The sequence below is a fragment of the Phoxinus phoxinus genome (genome assembly GCF_949152265.1).
Source record: "Phoxinus phoxinus genome assembly, chromosome: 7".
Lineage (NCBI taxonomy): Eukaryota > Metazoa > Chordata > Actinopteri > Cypriniformes > Leuciscidae > Phoxinus > Phoxinus phoxinus.
Genome location: NC_136882.1, coordinates 34,011,177 through 34,031,096, shown reverse-complemented (window position 1 = coordinate 34,031,096; position 19,920 = coordinate 34,011,177). Strand labels below are relative to the sequence as shown.

Here is a 19,920-nt window from a genome sequence, read left to right as displayed (position 1 = left end):
GCCAGCGGTCCCCATGAGGGGAACGGGTTAATAAACATACTAAATTATATTTTTTCGAAAATGTAAAAATGCAGAATGTCTCCTGTAAGGGGTAGGTTTAGGGATAGGGGCAGTGTAAGGGGATAGAATATACAGTTTGTACAGTATAAATTCCCATTTTTACCATTACGCCTATGGAATGTCCTCACAAGGATAGCAAAACCCCCTTGTGTGTGTGTGTGTGTGTGTGTGTGTGTGTGTGTGTGTGTGTGTGTGTGTGTGTGTGTGTGTGTGTGTGTGTGTGTGTGTGTGTGTGAGAGAGAGACTCTTGTTATCTCTTGGGGGTTTCATGGTATTTTTTTTACCTCTGATCATGTTCCCCTTGAGGTTCCTCTCCTTGCTAACTTAATAACAGCCTGCATGGGAATAGCAGATTTTTTAAACTCTGGAAATGAGTCTTACCCTACCATTTGTTTGCAGTGAGTAACATCCCATTGTGCAGTTTTACATGACATCTGCAGTCCATCACATGGACAGCTTTAATGAACCAACGTTTACTATCAAACAGACAAAATGAATAAATGTGATTCAACCAACCATCATCTCTTTTGTTTCCTTTCTCTGCTGAATTGTCTTATTGGTCCAGACTGGGTTATGCTTATTTACTGCTGGTGACTTGCTGTGAAGATCTTTGGCCTATTTGGTACTTTTGGCGACCACGGAAATCTTCTTGTGGTTATGCTATAAAGGACTAGTGCACCAATGTCACTCTCATGACGTTCTTCTGTGAAACTAAAGAAGTATATGTTGCTTTTTTCCAATCTAATTTTCCAATTTTTTCCATCTTAAAATAGGTGATTGTTTTGTTACCAATAATGTTTTTTCTTAGACACGTTTATAAAAGCTACTTAAATGCCATAATTGAACTAAGGCCTAATCCTGGCTTAATCTAAGCCCTGTCTGAAACCAGGCCTAAATGACTTATGGTAGCTTTGTATTATAGATAATCAATTGTTGTATCTCCTACATGAGACTTTCATTATCTTTTTATGGTGCTTTTTCAATCTTATCTTTGTGAATAAGCAAGAAGAGTGTTTTAGGAAGAGCGAAGGGAGCCGTCTTAGAGACTGAAGACTGAATTAGTAAAGTATGAAGTATCAGATTGCATTTTTTACAGATACTATCGTAATGTCAAGGGAAAACAATGGACTTTTTCACATTTTTCAGAGCTGACATTACTCTTGCAAGCTAATAGAAGTTCATAACAAAGCACAGAGGACGTCAATTGAATTAACTCCTCACATTTTAGATTAGTAGCCTCAGTTAGCTAGTGGAAAAATCCCCTATAAGAGCAAATATTTTATTCTGTAAAGTTGGAATGTAGGACTGTTTAGCCTGCATGGTATGGCTTTGAATACTGAAGATCATGAGTGATTTTGATTATGAAACCTGAATGAAATTTGTTTGTAACACAAAACAGCTGTCTGTCTTCTTGAAAGGGGGCACACACACAGTATATAACCTTAGTATTAAATGTATTACAAGTAAAGAATAACATATATGCAAAATACACATTTTGATTTCAGTAAGATTTCATTTTTTTGAAATAAATTGATGTTTTTTTTTCCGAGAGGATGTGTTAAACTATAGTCAAAACTAACAGTAAAGACATTTATAATGTTAAAAAAATATTTTTATCTCAAATAAATGATGTTCTTTTGAACTTTATATTCATCAAAGAATTCAGAAAAAAAATGTGTCGGTTATTATTGATTATAAAAAATGTTACTTGAGCAGAAAATCAGCATATTAGAATGATTTTTAAAGGATCATGTGACACTGAAGACGAGTAATGATGCTGCATTCCAAAATAATAATATTTCACAATATTAGCCTACTGTATTTTTGATCAAATAAATGCTGCCTTGGTGAGCAGAATTGATATCTTTCAAAAGCATAAAAAAATCTTACAGACCCCAAACATTTGAACGGTAATGTATTAATATAAATATTAAAAATAGCAACTGTGGAATGCAGTTGATGAATACAAACATTCAGTTTACCTTATAGCCAAACCGTGCAGAAACTATGAGCTGAAGAGTAGATTTTTTCTCTCATGAATTATGCACACTTATTGCCTGAAACCACTGTGAATCAGGGTGTAGGCCTCTGTATCTTTTACTTTTTTGCCAGAAGTGATTATATGTTGAGGTCCTTTGAGCTTTTTATACGTATAAGAATCTAGATTGTGCTAATTTGTCCTATGAGACTTGGATGCAATCTGCATCACATGACTCGTCACTAATAAGGTTTGCATACCAGAATCAGTCCTCTATAATCTGTGTTTTGAGAACAAACAGTATGGTATCTGGTGTCTGTCACTATGGAATAAGTCAGCACAGATTTCAGAGGAAATCTTGGCCCATAGTTCCTCATCATAGTCAGCACCATTTAGGAAGTTAATGAAAAATATGTCAGTCATAGCCTTGCCTTATTTACCCATATAGGCACATATTATGTATCCCTCTTCCGGGACATTCAGCTTTCAAACCATTGACACGTCCCCTGACATCTCTCTCTTGTTTCTTAAAGAAAATTAGGCAAGGTTTTTTTTAAGAATAGAGAACAATGCATACTAAATCAATTTGATGAAAGGCAATTATTGTGTTACTGCTATTTCACCCTGCTCATCATATTAATACGCTCGCTGATTAGTTTACTGAGAGTTAATTGGTCAAATAAATCAAAGGCACGGTGACTCTGTCTCATTCATTTACCAGATTAATCCATCAGTTTATAATTTGATGACAAGATATTTTTATAAGAGTAAATCAATGAAAATAAGCCTCTGTTTTGTAACGTTTTATCCCGAAATGTTGTTTGCAGTCTGTATTTTCATGGACATTATGAGTAGGATGAGAGGGACACTTGTAGAGTAAGGAATGGAAGGGAAAATGCAACACTCTCGTCTGTCAGTTAAAAGAGCCAATAGCCTATTAGAGTCAATAGAGAAATACAGTTGCAAATGGTGACACCCACATCCTTCTACTCTGAATGGGAACTTGTTTCTGCGTTTTTTCCTTTCTACTGAGATGCCTTCATCTGGTTGCTTTTTAAAAGTGGTATAGATGTGTCCTTCACTGCCTATAATATCCCACAATTCTTTGTGTGTGGTTCAGTGGTTGGTTAAAAGTATATAAATGCTTTCAGAAGGAGCTGTTGAAAGGAGCAAATACTATGTATTTGCTTGGTTATCTCTAAAGCTCACTTGCATTATTTCTGGATCATTTGACTTGATGTTTTGGTGGCTTTGGAAGCCGTTCAGAAGAGCTCTGCTGGTGGCGGATGTAATGGAAGCATGTTTACGCAGTGAAAATGAAACCAGACGGGTGAATTTCCTGAATGTATGTAGTGTTGTTATTGTTCAAGCGACTGTAGCAGTGTCTCCATGACCTTGTTCATAAGTTGAATTGGTGAGTGTTCAATTCACTGAACATTGTGAACACAGATGAAACTATTGATAAACCAGAGATTAGACCAGACCGATTATTTTAATGAAAGCCATGCCTGCTTAACCAATTATCTGAAGTCTGCTCCCCCTTGTATTAATTCCCAAATCTATCGCCATCTTTTTTCTGTTGTCAAATATTTTTGAGTGAATTTTGGGTAAATACTGTGGAAAATTATTTGTCCATAAAGTATTTGGACACTTAGCTCACACTTAAAAATGTCATTGCATTTTTAATGCAACCATTTATTTTTAATCCACTAAAAGTATCAAGGCTAATTTTAGTGGGTGTGCTTGTGCCATTTTCCTTTAAAATACCACTTGGTTGGCATTTATTATTATTTTTTTTTCATGCAATGCCATTTTTATCTCTGGCATAAGTGTCCAAATACTATTTGGAGCAACTGTAGATCAGTATTATATCAGGTATTTATTGAATAAGGTTGCGTCAGTTGTGATAAGAATTTCTGTTGTGTTGTTGGAAATCACAGAAAGATTAAGATAATTCAAGGAGTATACTATTACATTATTGTCAAGTCACCTTTATTTATAGCGCTTTTTACAATACAGATTGTATCAAAGCAGCTTCACAGTGATAACATGTAATACAACAAAGTTTGTTTCTAGAAGAAAATTGCGTCATCGTCCACCTTAAGTAAGGCAGATCAATAATATTGTTGAATATTAAATGTCCCCATCTAAGTAAGCCAAAAGCCAAGGAACCAAAACTCCATCAGGTGACAGAAATTAGAAAAAAACCTTGGGTGAAAACCAGGCTCAGTCGGGGGCCAGTTTTCCTCTGGCCAACACACGGACAGCGTATGATTATGATTCAGGCAGCATTACAGGTCAGAAGTCAGATTGGATTCAGAACATTCCGAGTTTTTATCCAGTTCCATCTGGTTGGAAGTCGGAGTCATCGCGCCGGTATGGAGACAAGTTTGTTGAGGATCAGTGCCGATGGCTGTCGTGTCGATGAGGCCTTCACAGGCACAGATGAGGCTGGCACTTCAGGGAAGTGTTCGGAAATTACAAAAATATTGTGTACAATAAACTTTGGACCATGAAAATATCCTGCAAGTTTCAGCATTTAAATCGTCCTTATTATAAACAAAGCATTTATTTAATCAAGCTCCAAAAACAGCTTATTTTGATATTGGGTGACATGTGATGTCACACGGGCAATACATTTGCATATGCCTGCCTCCAGAGCAAGACATCAACAATTAGTTATACTTTGTCGCACCAAGATCCACTGGCATTCAGTCACTTAACAGCTGACATTTGCTTACAATTGGATGTTAGTGTCGTGTCAAATGGAAATAGACCCATTATAATCAATGATACTGATACTGGATACTGTATACAGATACACGTTCAGTTTCTAAAATGCTCCACTCATTTGAGTCTGTCAACAGGACAAATGGAAGAGTGAAAAAGAAGAGTTTTTTTTTTGTCGTGTGTGTGCAAAAAACTTTATTAACATTATAAATGAACCTCAAGGGGAAAAATCCATGTCATGACCCCTTTAATGGCACTAAATGAACACGTTTAACTGACTGCCTTGCTTTTTTAGTCCAATTTCTTGAACATCAGGTAAAGTCATGCACATCCCCTTAGGGCTGGGATTTATATCCCTTGTGGAGGGAGAAAGAGAGATGGGGAGATGTTTAACTGAGATAGTCTTAGCCAGTAAATCAGTGCCCTCCGTGCTGCCAAAACACAACTAGACTGATGTTACTTGCATTTAGAGCTTCAGCTTAACTGCTTCAAATGGGAACCCCAGAGGTTAGTTTACAACCTAGTGTAAACCAACCTGTCCTGCAGGCATTAAGATGTGGCTTCAGTACTTGGAGGACTGGAGAAACTGAGGCTTGTGAAAAATGGGATGTTTGTTTAATCAGAGCTCTGCTTGGCTCTAAAAATTGCTCACCGCAGATCACTGCAGACTGCTTGTGTCAACCTGGGTTTAGCACGTCACCAGAGGGCCTGAAGTCCTCTGGTCAAATCCATGCACGCAAAATCTTGGAGGGATGGTGGTCCTCTTGTAGCAATTGCAAGATGTATGTGGTTCTCAAAAATTTTTGGTCTCGCCCCCCTTTAAACCATAACAAAATCTGGCACCCCTTCACTAACTCCACCTCTGACTACTAAGTAATTTCACTAAAATGTACAAAAATGAAAAGATTTATACATTGAAAAACGTGCAATGAAAAACACCTGCAATAGTTTCACTGTGTAATGTCATTGAATCATTGAAATATATATCAGTAAGAGAGAATATATTTCAGTGATGCTTTGGATGAACAATATATAATCAGTGGCTGCGGTGAGCTCTTTCAACAGCGCCTAACAAGCTCAGCTTCTTGTACGTCATCTTACGCTGAAGTCTATGGCAAGCAACTTCTATGTCTGGCTTGTTCAGACGATGACAATAAGTCAACGGTCTGAAGAAGAGTGATTCAGTGGAATTGGCGTTCAGTGCCGCTTTATAAAGGCAGAGCGCCAACTGCTATTCACGCACTTGAGCGCTGTTGCGATGGCTTTTTTTTTTTCTTTTTTTATTCTGCTGATCTCCTGCGCCCCCTAGCAGTACCTGAGCTGCTCCCCACACTTTGAGAACCACTGATTTTAATATGTTATTTTATCAAGTTTGAATGTGCAAATTAATTCACAAATAAAGACATTTAAAAAAAAAGTAGTAGTACTGTATATAAAATAATTGATATAATAATAATGTGTTATACAATATAGATATGTGAGTGACTGATGTATGAACGTAATTTTCTTGTAAAGAGAACTTAAGGTTTGGTAAACTAAAAATTAAATAATAAAAGATAATAATATATAATTATATAATTATATCATGACTGATGAATGGATGTTGTAATTTTTTTGTAAATATTAAGTTTTGGTAAACTAAATATGTAAATAATAATCAGTAGTAGTAGTAGTAGAAGTAGTATTTATATTATTATTATTTTACAATATATATATTTTAGTGACTCAGTGATTAAATTTATATTTTGGTGTGGTTGGTTGATTTATGTTCTGTTCATTTACCTTTAGTTACAAAGCCATTTGTATACTATTAATGAGCCATCATTCAAATGCATGACCCAGTATCTCTAGGTTTTATAAAAAAAATGGACAAACGCATGATGACAGTTCACCTTTCTCCAAGTCTTCGCCTGTGTTCACAATCTGTCTATTAATACATTTGGTAGTGTTGGTGTCAAGGGAGGACAATTTGTGACAATATTTTCCCTGTTGCCTAGGGACTTTTTTGGAACCAAAAGTCAGCGGCGGGATATCTGTGAAATCAGAGAACACGTCCATTTATTTGTCAGGATAAATGGGGCGGGAAACTGCTTATGTCCGACGCACATTACACATGCGGTTTTTCGTACTTAAATGGAGCTGATTTGCATCTCTGGACTCATCACATGCTCTTCCCCACCTCTCTAATTATTCTCAGGTCAGTGAGCGGTCCTATGGGTGCCATCTTTGTGGAGTGAGGAATTTAGAGCTGTCTGAGAGGCTGGTAGCAAGTCCTTTCTTTCTTTCCATCGCGAGCCCTCGCCGGGCCCCTCGAGGGACCGTCAGTGACGGCAGCGGCTCTGAGTTTTGGACGTTTGTGTGTAGAATGGCACAGCAAGCTCATGGGAAAATGTTTGAGGTTGACCTTCCTCTTTACTTGTGTGACTGGGGCACGATGGCCTGCCGGCTGCCAGTGCCAGCGTCTCACTGGGCCGCTGTTAGTGACCACGAGAAACATCCCCTTCGCTCTTTCTCCAGGGCATTCTCATGCACCCCTGGAAAACAAACTCTTCTTGAAAAACTCAAAGCAAACTTCCAGGGTTTGTTTTGTTTTGCAATTTCTAATCTGACCTGGGTGGATACACTGTGAGCTATGAAAAGCCTGGATGGTTTTAGATTTGGAAAACAGGGACTCGGAAAAGGGGTGGAGGTGGATGCAACTGGGTCCCCGAGGAACTTTCGGACTGGGTTGACGGAGCATCACGTTACTCAATGGGAGTCTAAAAAGCACCAACACAGCTTGCTTTAACGTGTTTTTGCTTCTGGGAGGCCTGCTGTAGATGTAAAGCGGTGCGGGTTTATTTTATTCATTTCCAGACAGGCTTCTTTTAGATGCTTGTTTTTATTTCCATTCACTCTCAGTGGTCTGAAGACCCTCCCCGGTACACTGTGTCAGGGGCCATGGCAAAGTCTTTAAAAATACAGTCAGTCTAAGTGCCTGTGCTCTGAAACCACTCGACAGGATGGTGTCTGTCAACCAGCCGTACTTCATCTGGGGTTTTTCAGCTAAGTTTGCAGTCACACAGCTCTTTGGAATGCTTGATTCTAATTGGTCAATTGCATTGTTCTGTCAGATATTTCTGTTTAATTATCACTAAACCAGAGAAGATGGCACATATGAGCCTCGTAAACCATGGCGCCATTGTATCACTTTGAGATATTTACAACGGTCAGTGCCCGTTTACCATAAATTTGATTTAGTATTTTCACTAAATTGTCAGCAACTACTTTTACAAAACAGCTATTTTATTGGTAGCAGACTCCATATCAATGCTATTTTAGTATTATTTAGATATATTATTTATTAATATTTTGATTTAGCTTTTATTTTTATTTTTTCTGCGTTCATTTTAATTTTAGTTCCAGTAATTTGATGTGCTTTTGTCATTTTCATTAGATTTATGTTAGTTTACCATTAATTTTATTTTATTTCAGCTTTATTTTAATCAAAATGTTTGATAGTTTTAGTTAGCAAAAACAATACTTCTTATAGCACTCTCCATAATAAATGTCATGTACTGTAAAATGTCACTTGAGTTTATTTGTGTTAGCTGAAAGATGCTTAAAATTGCATCTCAGCTCCCTAGAAAGTCTATTCATAAAACAAACACATAATTACACTATTAGTCATAGTCATATTAATCTTCTTTTTTTTTAAATACCAAAAAGTTAATTTATTAGTGACTACATTGTGTTAAAATATGTTGAAAATGAGCAGTGGTTTTTTGCTAATTTTCCGATAATGACCAGTGTTTTTATCACCAGTATTTAAGGAGGATATACACACTATTGTGCCCTAGTATACTTTTTTTTACAGTATTTCTGTAGTTTATAGGTAAGCTATATACTTATATATTGTGCTAAATATGATAAATTGCAATGCCTCAATGATACAACATTTGCTAAAATGTCCAATATGCAAGTGCTGTATCCCATAATGCAATGCACTTAATTTGACCTTCCAGTGTTATGAATGATTAACTATTTCTTTGCTCACTTTCTCGACAAGTTTTTTTTTTTTTTACATACTAAAAGTAGCAAATATATTTAGCAAAGTATTCAGTAAGTAGTCCACTAGCATTCTAAAAAGTATGATTTGAATGCACTGCACATTATTTTGGATAAAAGTGGATGGCAAATATAATGTGTGCAAAATTCAGAGGAGGAATTATACGCTGGCACAGGTCATATATCATCTAAGCGAGCAGCGCATGGAGGTTGCAGGTTCTGCACTCTCGCTGTCCTCATGTTAAACACACTCTTACAGGCTTCATGTGAATGCTGATAAGCACAACAGCTGTTGTGGGGGGACCAGAGGGAGGGTGATGCACTCAAGGCTCTGCATCACATTACATTTCTGTCATATTAAATGTCATATACAGAAGGGTTCAAAAGTTTGACACCACAGATTTGCTGCTGTTGTTGTTGTTGTTCCTTTCTTCCATTGAAGCTCAAGATGTTTTTTGGAACTCAAATAATGCTGGATCACATGATCATCATGCTTTGTTCACATCAGCATCAGTGCTGCTGTCATTAAAACAGACTGTCTGAATACTAAGGGGACACTGAATACTAATACTGTTTACTAACAGCTTGTGCCAGCACAAGCCCTCTTTTGCCGTTAAAAACTACTGTCAGGATTCACTAAAGATACGGAGGGAAAAATTAGCGTTGAAAAGGCGTGGACGGTAATTTTTGCATATGCATTTTAGGAGTTTCCCTTTGACGCAAAGTTTACGGGAGGAGATATTTGCACTAGTCAATTTATTGGTATTTGCGGAAACAAAAAAACAAAAACAAAAGTTACAAAAACAATTATTTTGAATCAAAATGTCTTTAAAATCATGAAACATTTAATTGAAGTCAGGTGTGTTAGATGAAAACAGTGTTTAGATGGAATGAAACCTGGAAAGATAATAGAGCTATATTGTGATGAGCTGTAGGCCTACATCCCCTCCTGCTGCAGTGTTGTGTGCTTATCGTTGTTTGGAAAGTCCTCCCCTCTGGATCCCGCAGAACATATGTGATAATTATACACACTGTGACATTATTGGGTGGGTAGGTGTGTTTGTGAGTGATGCACAGTTACACACCCCTCTCCTCTCCATTTGACTTCACTGCTGGGCATTTGGAAACGCGGTAAATCACCATCAGGGAGGGAAGGAATGAGTATCACCCACAAATGTTTCCAAAGTCCTTATCATTCTCCTGCCCTTTTCCTCAGCCACTCTCCACAAGTCAGATGGAGTCCATCTCCCTCACGCGCTTTCATGCACTCCAGGTAAAAATAGGCTCTGATAGGTTGACCTGTCACTCCAGAGCTGTTCGTCCCCAGCTACTTAACCAGAACCAGATTCTGTCTTCACTTATACTCAATAAACCTGCTAGAACATCTTTACATATGCTTTTTTTTTTTTTTTTTTTAAATGTAGATTCAAGCTTTAAATGTTATTATAATTTCTCCTATCCCAGCATAATAGAGTGGTGGAGGGATGACATCTTTTTTATTGGCCAAACTCGGAAACAAGTTGCATTTGAGCACTTCCGGTTCCATCGTCCTGAAGTCAATGGTTTTTGATTGGGTTTTTGGTTAAATGCTTGAAGGTCTGCGGTGAACACAAGCTCAAGATATTTTCATGTTTTATTCCATTATATACATCAGTAATACCCTCTTGATTTTTTAATAAGCTTTTACTTGTCTTGTAAAAGGCGGTTGCTATTAAGTGGCTAAAAGGGATAACAGAAGTTGTCAGGGACATTAAACGTCATAACATCAAACAGTTAAACTCATCTACTCAATAGTCCACTTTTACAGCCTTGTTGTGTTTAGAATCGTGCTCTTGGAAACTATTATAACTCGAACTTTCAGGGAAAATGTTTTTAACAAAAACTGAAAGAGTTGTTGGAAGCTTAGTGGCGGTAACGTTGAAGTCATGCAACTGTGATGTAGATCGTTTATAGCCTACATTTAGCTTTTGACTTTTGACTGTATTTATGCTTCAAAATTCATAAAAGTTCTGTTAATTTGTGAAGATTATCACAATGAACAAAATGTGTAAGAATAATAAGCTTTTGTTGATCACAGAGCTTATTTTCTACAGTAATCCGGAAGTCAATGGAAAAATCCTTTCGGGTTTTTGTCGAGGAAACCAGGGTGATGCTAACTTACAGATTGGCCTACATATATACGTCATCCCTGCACCACTCTATATCCATTTGATGGTTATTTTCCCAGGAAAATGTAAGCTTTTTAGTTGTGGCGTTATCAAAACATTGCTCTGTTTGTTTAAGGTACTCAACCAATGGCGTTGTTTTGGGGCGGTGCTATCTTTTTGACCGACCAATGGCAGATGGGGGAAGTTCTCGGGAAACCTAAGTCATTCATTTTGCGATTCAGTTTAAATTAGTTGAAATGAAGATGGAAAAAAATACCCTAACCCAGTAATATAAAATGTTCAAAAGATGTGTGCGAATCTTTACACAGTTAAAGACAACACCGGCAATCCAAATTCAGATATCTCAAATATTTTAATCAGAATCCTTTAAAAGCAAATGAATTAGTTATTCTATCCACATCAATTAGCCTAATATGTCAACAATAGTCTAATTTGTGTCTGTCTTTCTTAAGGATTTTTTTTAGGAGAAACATCTGAGACATCTGATAACTCATGTTGTCTCCTGAGCAATGAAAGAGACACCTCTGAATCATATTTTCCTCTGGGCAGCAAAACCCTTTCTCTCCTTGAAATGCACAAGTGGTAGAGTTTCTGTCATTATATCTTGGTTCTTTTGCTCCGTCATAAAGCATTTCTTACCCCGGCTCTCAGTTTGAGGTGATGAAGTCCAGTAATTTGACAAAAGCATCATGGTTAAAAGAGCCTCATATCAAACCCACATTTTCACAGGAACAACATCAAATCTTCTATGGGTAATTCATTCTTTCCAGTCACATACTTGACAGACAAATTGCAGTGAATGCAAGAATGACTAGCTTGGCTTTGAGAGCGCTTTGCTGTGATGATTTGCCTCATTTTCACATCAGATGTTATTCTGATCCACCTCAGACTACAATCAGAGTCAGACATCATTCCAGATCCTATCGTGACAGGAATTGGAAATAGCTAGAAGATGATGTCAGGCCAGACTTCAGGAGAATACTCCACACAAACAACATGCTCTGTGTTCAGTGCTGTTCATCAGTTTTTATATATATATATATTTTGCAGTAGTTTCATCAGTAATTGCAGTTTGTTTTCCTGCTGTTGTTTGTCTTTCATCCTGTAATGGCATATCTGAGGCAGGATGAAGTTTAGGCGGACATGTTAGCAGTTTGAGTTCAGGCCTGCATGTTATCTGTCAATAGCACGCTAAGGAATGAGTGTTTATTCAAGTTGCTATGCTAGAGACCACTGTCATAAACAAAAGAGTGGCTGGGTGATTGAAAGCAGACATTAATCAGAAGACATTTGGCCATTTTTGAGATAAAACTGTGCCCACTTGTCCGATTAACAGAAGTGTTACTTATCCTTTTAGTGGAATACCCATAATAACTCAATGACAGACGTGCTTTACATAATCTGTCCTATATACCAGAGAAGTCTTGCGAATGTATATCTATGTACTTTTCCAGATTTTCAATCAGACAGTTATTTCTTTTAAAGCCACAGATAACTGCCAAAAGTATAAACCCTTGTTTTTGGGCAGTGAGTGATTGACAGGTGAGTGGGCGGTACTTCAGTGTTGTCTGGGAATCATCAGAACGGATTAGCATTTACCTTACCAATGAAACACACATGGCACATCTGTTTTCAACAACCTTCAAATGTGGTTGAAATGGATGAATCTTGAGGTATTTTGGATCTCGAGTACCTGTATATCACGTTGTCCCGTTTCAGTGGGTTTCTGTAAAACTGGTGATAAGATTTGAGATAATATGTGGTAAACCCTACAAAGATGGCAATATACAAAATAGTTTTTCGGTCCCCATGTGGAAAACAGCTTATAAATCATATTTTTTAAAATGATAAATAAACACAAGTCCATTATTCATAATCTCTTTTTTTTTTTTTTTTAATATAAAAATGCTCAAAAATAAAAAAGGTTTCAGTGATGGGTATAGGGGTAGGGGATGATTATACAGTTTGTATAGTACAAAAATCATTATGTCTAAGGAACGTCCCCATAAAACGTGTGTGTGTGCGTGCGTGCGTGCGTGCGTGCGTGCGTGCGTGCGTGCGTGCGGGCGTGTGTGCGTGCGTGCGTGCGTGCGTGTGTGTGTGTGTGTGTGTGTGTGTTAGAAATTTGAGTAAATATTGTGTAAAAAAACATTTTATTTTTATTTTATTAAAGGGATAGTTCTGTCATTATTTACATGTATGATTCAATTGTATGGATGTTTTATTTCATTAAAATATTCAGTGTGTCATTTTTATTATTGTGTATTTATATTTATGTATTTTTTGTGCTTTCATCTTGTTGCAGTGTGTAAATCATCCCCAGGCTATCATTTTTTGAGGAGCGATAAGAGGGATATTGTTCAGAAAACAAGGAATGGGAGGCAGTGTGTGATTGGATTACATGGAATTCATTACTCTCAAATGTTAACTTTGTTTTTGACCTACATATTTACAGGGTTACCTCACATTAACTATGCCAAGATATTTGCTTTCCTTAGTCAAAATACAAAAAAAAAAAATCTTATTGTGAGTGCCATGAAAGATTAACCGAGCGTAGCGTTTTGGCACATGAGATTTGATGATTAAGACGCTGATGAACTGTAATCCTTTATTTTAATTGTTTAATGCTCTTTGTTTTCTTGTGGGTGTGGAATTGGCAGTGTCTGTCTCATTTATCCATTTTGTTTCTTTCATAAAACAGATTGTGTTTTCCCGTCATAGACAGGTTTTAATTATCTTTGTGTGTGTGTGTGTGTGTGTGTGTGTGTGTGTGTGTGTGTGTGTGTGTGTGTGTGTGTGTGTGTGTGTGTGTGTGTGCTTGTTTATGTGATTTATGAGGACACAAATTTGTATAATGACATGTGTATTACACTGGTATTACAACTTAAACGTGGTTTATGAGGACATTTCATGAGTCCTCATAATTCAAATAGCTTAAAAACATAAAAAACGTTTTATTAAAAATGTGTGTATGTGTGTGAATGTGTGTGTGTGTGTAGGCTTTCAAAGAATAATTCACTCAAGAATGAAAATTTGAATCATCATTTACCACCCATGTCATTCCAAACACGTATTAATTTCTGTCAGAGCTGCTTTTTTTCTTTACAATGAAAATAGACAATGATGTGGAGTTTGGAGCCAAACTCAGGAGAAAGTTATACAGGTCTATGAGGCTGAATAAATGATGTAAAAATGCTAACTATTCATGTAACAAATAGTGTAATGTCAAAGAATAGCATCAGTGCTTTCAGATCAGATGAACTGAAGCTCTGACTGTTTTTCTCCTGCAGATTGAGATGTCTGGTGAAGCAGCTGGATAAGGGGGAGGTGAATGTCGTAGATCTGAGGAAAAACATTGAATATGCCGCATCGGTTCTAGAGGCCGTGTACATCGACGAAACTAGGTAAGTGAACATTTGCCTTTCACATTCCCAGTATGGGGTTGAAACAAGTGACACGCTTCAGTTCTTTAGACCACATGTGCCATTTGAGATTGGTTTTAACCACTGGTGGCATGTGACAGCGGGCCACTTTGTAAATACAATTGAAATGCTCTACAGCTGCAGTACAGCATATGCCTGTAGCTGTGTGTGTGTGTGTGTGTGTGTAGGTTATAATTAAGATAATCACTGCTTGATAAAGTTTCTGCAGTCACTTTAATTTTGAGTTCATTAAATCTTTGAATGAATTTAATGTCATTGTAAGGTGTTGCCATTACACACATATCAGTTTAGCTTCTACCAAGGCGATTTACAACACTAGAGATTTGTGAGTTTGGTAACACTTTAGTTTAGGGTCCAACACTAATAACCAGTTGCTTAGTATGCATATTACTTGGATATTGGCTGTTTAGTAGAACTTACAGTATAAAGCACATATTATTGTCTTATTCTGCATGACCATATTCTCTTTAATCTCTTAAATCCTACCCAATACCTAAACTTAACAACTACCTTACTATACTAACTATTCTAACTGACTAACGCCGTCAGCATTTTCACAGGTTTGCGTTTTTGAAGTTTGCGTTTGTCAACTTAATTTTTGTAAAGCTTCTTTGAAACAAACCATATTGTTAAAAGCGCTATATAAATGAAGGTGACGACTTGACAATTAATAAGCAGTAATTAGGAATTTGAGGCAAAATTCTTAGTTAATACTAACTTGTGAGAATTGGACCCTAATCTAAAGTGTGACCATGAGTTTAAATATTTTACAGTTCAGCTTTGTGTTTTTACCCATTTATTGAACATAGCATAACCTCCTGTGTAATTGTGCACTAATGAAACACAATACATAGAATGAAAGATGTCTGATTGTCTTTTATATTTCATATTTAAGTTCAGACAAAAGTACAAAAAGCCAACAGATTAAAAACTTTATGGATTTTGCACGATTTAGTATGGAAGTATATAAAAGTATGATTTTTAAAAGAAATGAATGCTTTATTCAGCACCAAATCAGCATATTAGAATAATTTCTGAAGGATCATGAGACACTGAAGAGTAATGATGCTAAAAATTATAATAATAAAACAACTATTGTACTAATATTTCGCAATATTACTGTTTTTACTGTATTTTGATCAAATAAATGCAGCCTTGGTGAGCAGAAGAGGCTTCTTTCAAAAACATCTTAACATCTTGAAACATTTGAACTGTTTGTGGAATCTGCTTTTAATATATTTTATTCAAATGCAATTAAAACCTGACACATTCTTGGCTGATTTAGAGAGAAATACTAAAAATGGGACAAACGGCATCCTACAGTATATGGATTTATTGGGTCAATTCTGACTTGTGCAGGATGATCTTGATTGAATTCTCTGATTTACAATTATTTTAAAATGTCTTTCTTCTCATGCAAGGATGCAGCTATATTTCTTCTATCTACAGTAGATGATCAGAGCTGCTTGGTTCTCTCTGTCTCTTTCATTACTTTCATGGGCTCATGGGAAAGGGGCAACATGTATAAATGGTACTAGCGCTCTCCCTCTGAGGATCGAGTTCACCCTTTTATTGTTCAAGCATTCTCATCTCTATCTCCAGCAGAAGGAGGTGTTTCACGTCCGTCTGAAGTGAGACGTGCTAAGAGTGTTCATGTTCCTCATCTTGCTCCCCGCGGAAGTCAGCGGAGCTGTGCGTCCCATGGGCCCTTGATCCTAATTAACCGAGACCTAAAGCTCTGTCGCTCTGTTGTGCTTCACACTGACGTGTACAGAGCGCTAGCGTCGTCCCACTAGAGCCCTGCCAGCCTCTCGTTTGATGGACTTGTGTTTAGACAGACTCGGCTATGGCTAATTACGTTTTCCTAATGACAGGCACAGGATGTATTGCCATGGTTGCAGCTTTGAGCAATTTTAGCTTGTTACTGGAAGTCGGAGAATATTTGTTATGATAACATGTCGCATTTCCTGCGCCGGTCCGGCTGTCTGCGTAAGACTGAGCAATAGCAGTCGCTATTCTTTCTGCCGCATTCATTTCTCAGGAAAAGCTTATTTATTTAATCTTGTGCCAGTTGCGTATGCTACTTCAGTGTTGAATGCTGGCTTTTTCTCTAATAGAGCAAGGGCAGGATCAGTCACGGCCCTATGAGAAAATGAGCAAGTGGCTGTGGAGATGTTTTCTTGCTTTCTGTCTGCACATAAATATCACCTTCAGTGCAGAACATCACAGGTGTGGAGCTCTGTTTGAGTTTGAGTGAATGTCACGAAAACATGTAGTTCACAATATACTGTATATTATATTTTATTCCAGGTTTTATGTCAAAAGTAAGGAGGATAAGAATAATAAAAATATATTGAGCACCACAAGTGTTTTCAACATTGATAATAATAATAAATGTTTCTTGAGCAGCAAATCAGCATATTAGAATGATTTCTGAAGGATCATGTGATGCTGAAGACTAGAGTAATGATGCTGAAAATTCAGCTTTGTATCTCATGAATGAATTTTTTCAAATAGAAAACATTTATTTAAATCGTATTATTCTAAACATATGCTTTTTTATGCTCAGTAAAACCAGTAATTGTGTGATAAGACGAAAAACGAAAATTATACGTATACCCCAAATGTTTAAACAATATGAATCTGCTTTTTATCTTTCATTTATTTTAAATTCGAATCAGTAATTCTATTTTTAATGCAATTTATACTGATGCATTCTCAGTTGTTTAAGAGTAAAATCCTAAAATATGGGACAAACAGAATCCTATGGATTTAACATGTCAATTCTTCCTAACGCAGGATGATCATTGTTGTATCATTATTGAAAATGTAATAAATATTTTTGTTTAACAGTTATGATGTCAAAAGTAAAGAGCTGCCAGTACACACAACACCAAAAAAAAACAAAAGGTTGAATTATAATCAGTAAGATCATGCATGTAAACACACAGTGTAACAATGCAAAAAAAACATTTTTTGGTACTAAAAAGGGGCTTTATTTTTTTCTATGCACACATTTTTTTTATTTCTTTTGACTGGTGTGAAATATGACTGGGGCATATTCTTGACAGGTTTTGTGAAACTATAACAACCTATTACAACCCACAGACAGAGCCAAAAATATCTCCCCTAAACATAGTATTTTTAATCTTTACACATCGGTTATTGCACATTCCAGCGATTGTAACACCCACCGACGCACATTTGAATGTAGTCTGCAGCCTCTTATGGGGTTTCCCGCTCTGTAGTTCTGACTTCCACTGATGTTCTCTGACACTGTCGCTAGAGCACAGATTCCCTGTTGGTTAGTATAGGTCAGACACATGCAGATATATAGGTCAACCAACCTATAAGTTTGTCAATGGCCGATGCTGATTTTTATTTATAATATAATAATATAAAAAAACTAGTGCGGCCAAATAACTAGATTGCAAGACTCTTCTACTGCACAAACTAGCCTACAATATTGATCTGGCTGTCGGCTCTTCACAGCAGCTGCTGGAGGCTCTTTGGAGTAATATCCTCTCTGAACATGTTTGCTCTTCTGTAGGCGGCTTCTGGACACCGAGGATGAGCTCAGTGATATCCAGGCAGACTCGGTGCCCATGGAGGTGCGAGACTGGCTGGCCTCCACCTTCACCAGGAAGATGGGAGTGGTGCGCAGACGGCCCGAGGAGAAGCCCCGGTTCCGCAGCATCGTTCACGCCGTTCAGGCTGGGATCTTCGTGGAACGGTATCTATTGATTTTGATAATGAAATACTTGCTTATGATTATTCATTTAAGAATAAATCCATTGTGATTTATGCTCAATTAATCATTGTCGGTAACATTTTACACAAAACACTCATGGTATTTATTAAAGTGATCACCAATAAATGAAAATGCTGACATCATTTATTCACCCTGATGTCCTTCAAATGTCAGTTGAAGAATGTTGGTAACCAAACAGTTTCGGTTCCCATTGACAGACAAAAAATACAATGAAATTCAAGGGGAACTAAACCTGTTTTGATTCCATTCTTCAAAACAACTTTTTGTGGATAACCATTCTTTAAAATTCAGAAGAACATTCTGTGGAATGAACATTCTGTTGACTCCATTCAGGACAACCATTCTTCAAAATATAATCGTTTGTGTTCAGCAGAAAGAAATACATACAGGTTTAAAATGGCATGAGGATGCGTAAACGATGACAGAATTGTCATCTAGACAACATCCTAGACAATTTCACCCAGTGAGCTGCCGTAGGCAACAAAATTATGCTCTCTTAAGATATTGTAGATGTATTGTTCACGGAAAAGACAATCCCAGAATGAATTGCACCAAGCTTTGTGAACAAATTTTTCCAAGCTGGCAGATGTATTGAGAAAAATGTCAATATACTTAGTTTCAAAATGTTCAATGTTTGTGTAATGTTTTAAAGTTTATTTCTAATACTTGATTGGAATATCATGTTAATGGCTGAGAAACATTCTAACATTGAAGGGTCATGAAAACACCCTGCTTCTTTCAGCACCGGTTAGTTCTCGCCACAATTTAAAACAAAAAAATGCTACAAACAGCTTCTGATTCAGACAATTCTACAAACAGCTGCTACAAATGCTACAAACAGCCTCTGATTCAGGCAATTTACCATTACTCACAACAAAATCGGCATACACCAGGATACATATCCTGTGACAGCAATAATTTAATGCACAAATAAATGCACGCTGTTCACATTTGTACTTTGCATCGATAATATGTGTACACGCTATTGTATGTTTAATAACTTACAATAGCGTGTACACATATTGTATGTTTAATAACTTTTAAGGGTTATTTTCCAGCATTTTCATTCGGGTCGTAAAGACACTTAATGTGCATGAACTGCGTTTGTGTCGAAGACTCAGGGTCTATGGAAGAGAATTTCTGCAACACAGAATCTCCTGCAAAGCAAAAACAAACACTCATTTTCACAGTTTGAAGGAAATAATTAAGGAAATTTGCAGGAAAGTGAATAATTAAGCGAGGCATCTTCTCATAGGATAAGGACAACTGTTAAAATTGCAGAAGAATGTAATAGATGATCTTGTCTTTGAAGGCAGCTGCTTATGTAGGCTGTAGACAGCAATGCAGCACACTAGGTTTTGAGACAGAGCCTTTGAGCCTCTAAGTGAGTTTAAATCAAACAGACAGTCTCATTTCACAGACCTTGCATTTTCCCCTTCTAACTAGGAAAATGTCTACAAGATTACAGACACATAAGACACACACTGAAGGGCTTGTTCTGCAATCTTTTCCAGTAACTAAAAATGAACATCTCCATTTGCATTGCAGTCCTCCTCTCTGTGGCATGTACCCTCGTCTCTGAGTAATGCGCGCGAGCTGCCTCCCTCATTTCCATGGAAACTCCTTCAGAATGTCATAGACACCTGTTGAGCTTGAGCCACTGATCGCCGCGTGTGTGATATCGAACAGATATTAGGCGCTCTCTGGATATTTAAAGACATT

The 19,920-nt window shown here is 37.0% G+C and overlaps 1 protein-coding gene across 9 annotated transcripts in view; it reads left to right on the top strand.

The window, feature by feature from the left end:
- The window catches only part of pde1a (phosphodiesterase 1A, calmodulin-dependent), a 100,594-nt gene that overhangs the window by 63,177 nt on the left and 17,497 nt on the right, over window positions 1-19,920 (top strand). For 8 of the 9 annotated variants that reach the window (XM_079618652.1, XM_079618653.1, XM_079618654.1 and 5 more), the window contains 2 exons: window positions 14,274-14,387; window positions 17,977-18,159. In XM_079618652.1, the coding sequence (XP_079474778.1) occupies window positions 14,274-14,387; window positions 17,977-18,159 (297 nt within the window). Of the gene's footprint in view, window positions 1-14,071; window positions 14,170-14,273; window positions 14,388-17,976; window positions 18,160-19,920 lie in introns of those variants that run through there. The other variant, XM_079618659.1, reaches the window with a different exon arrangement.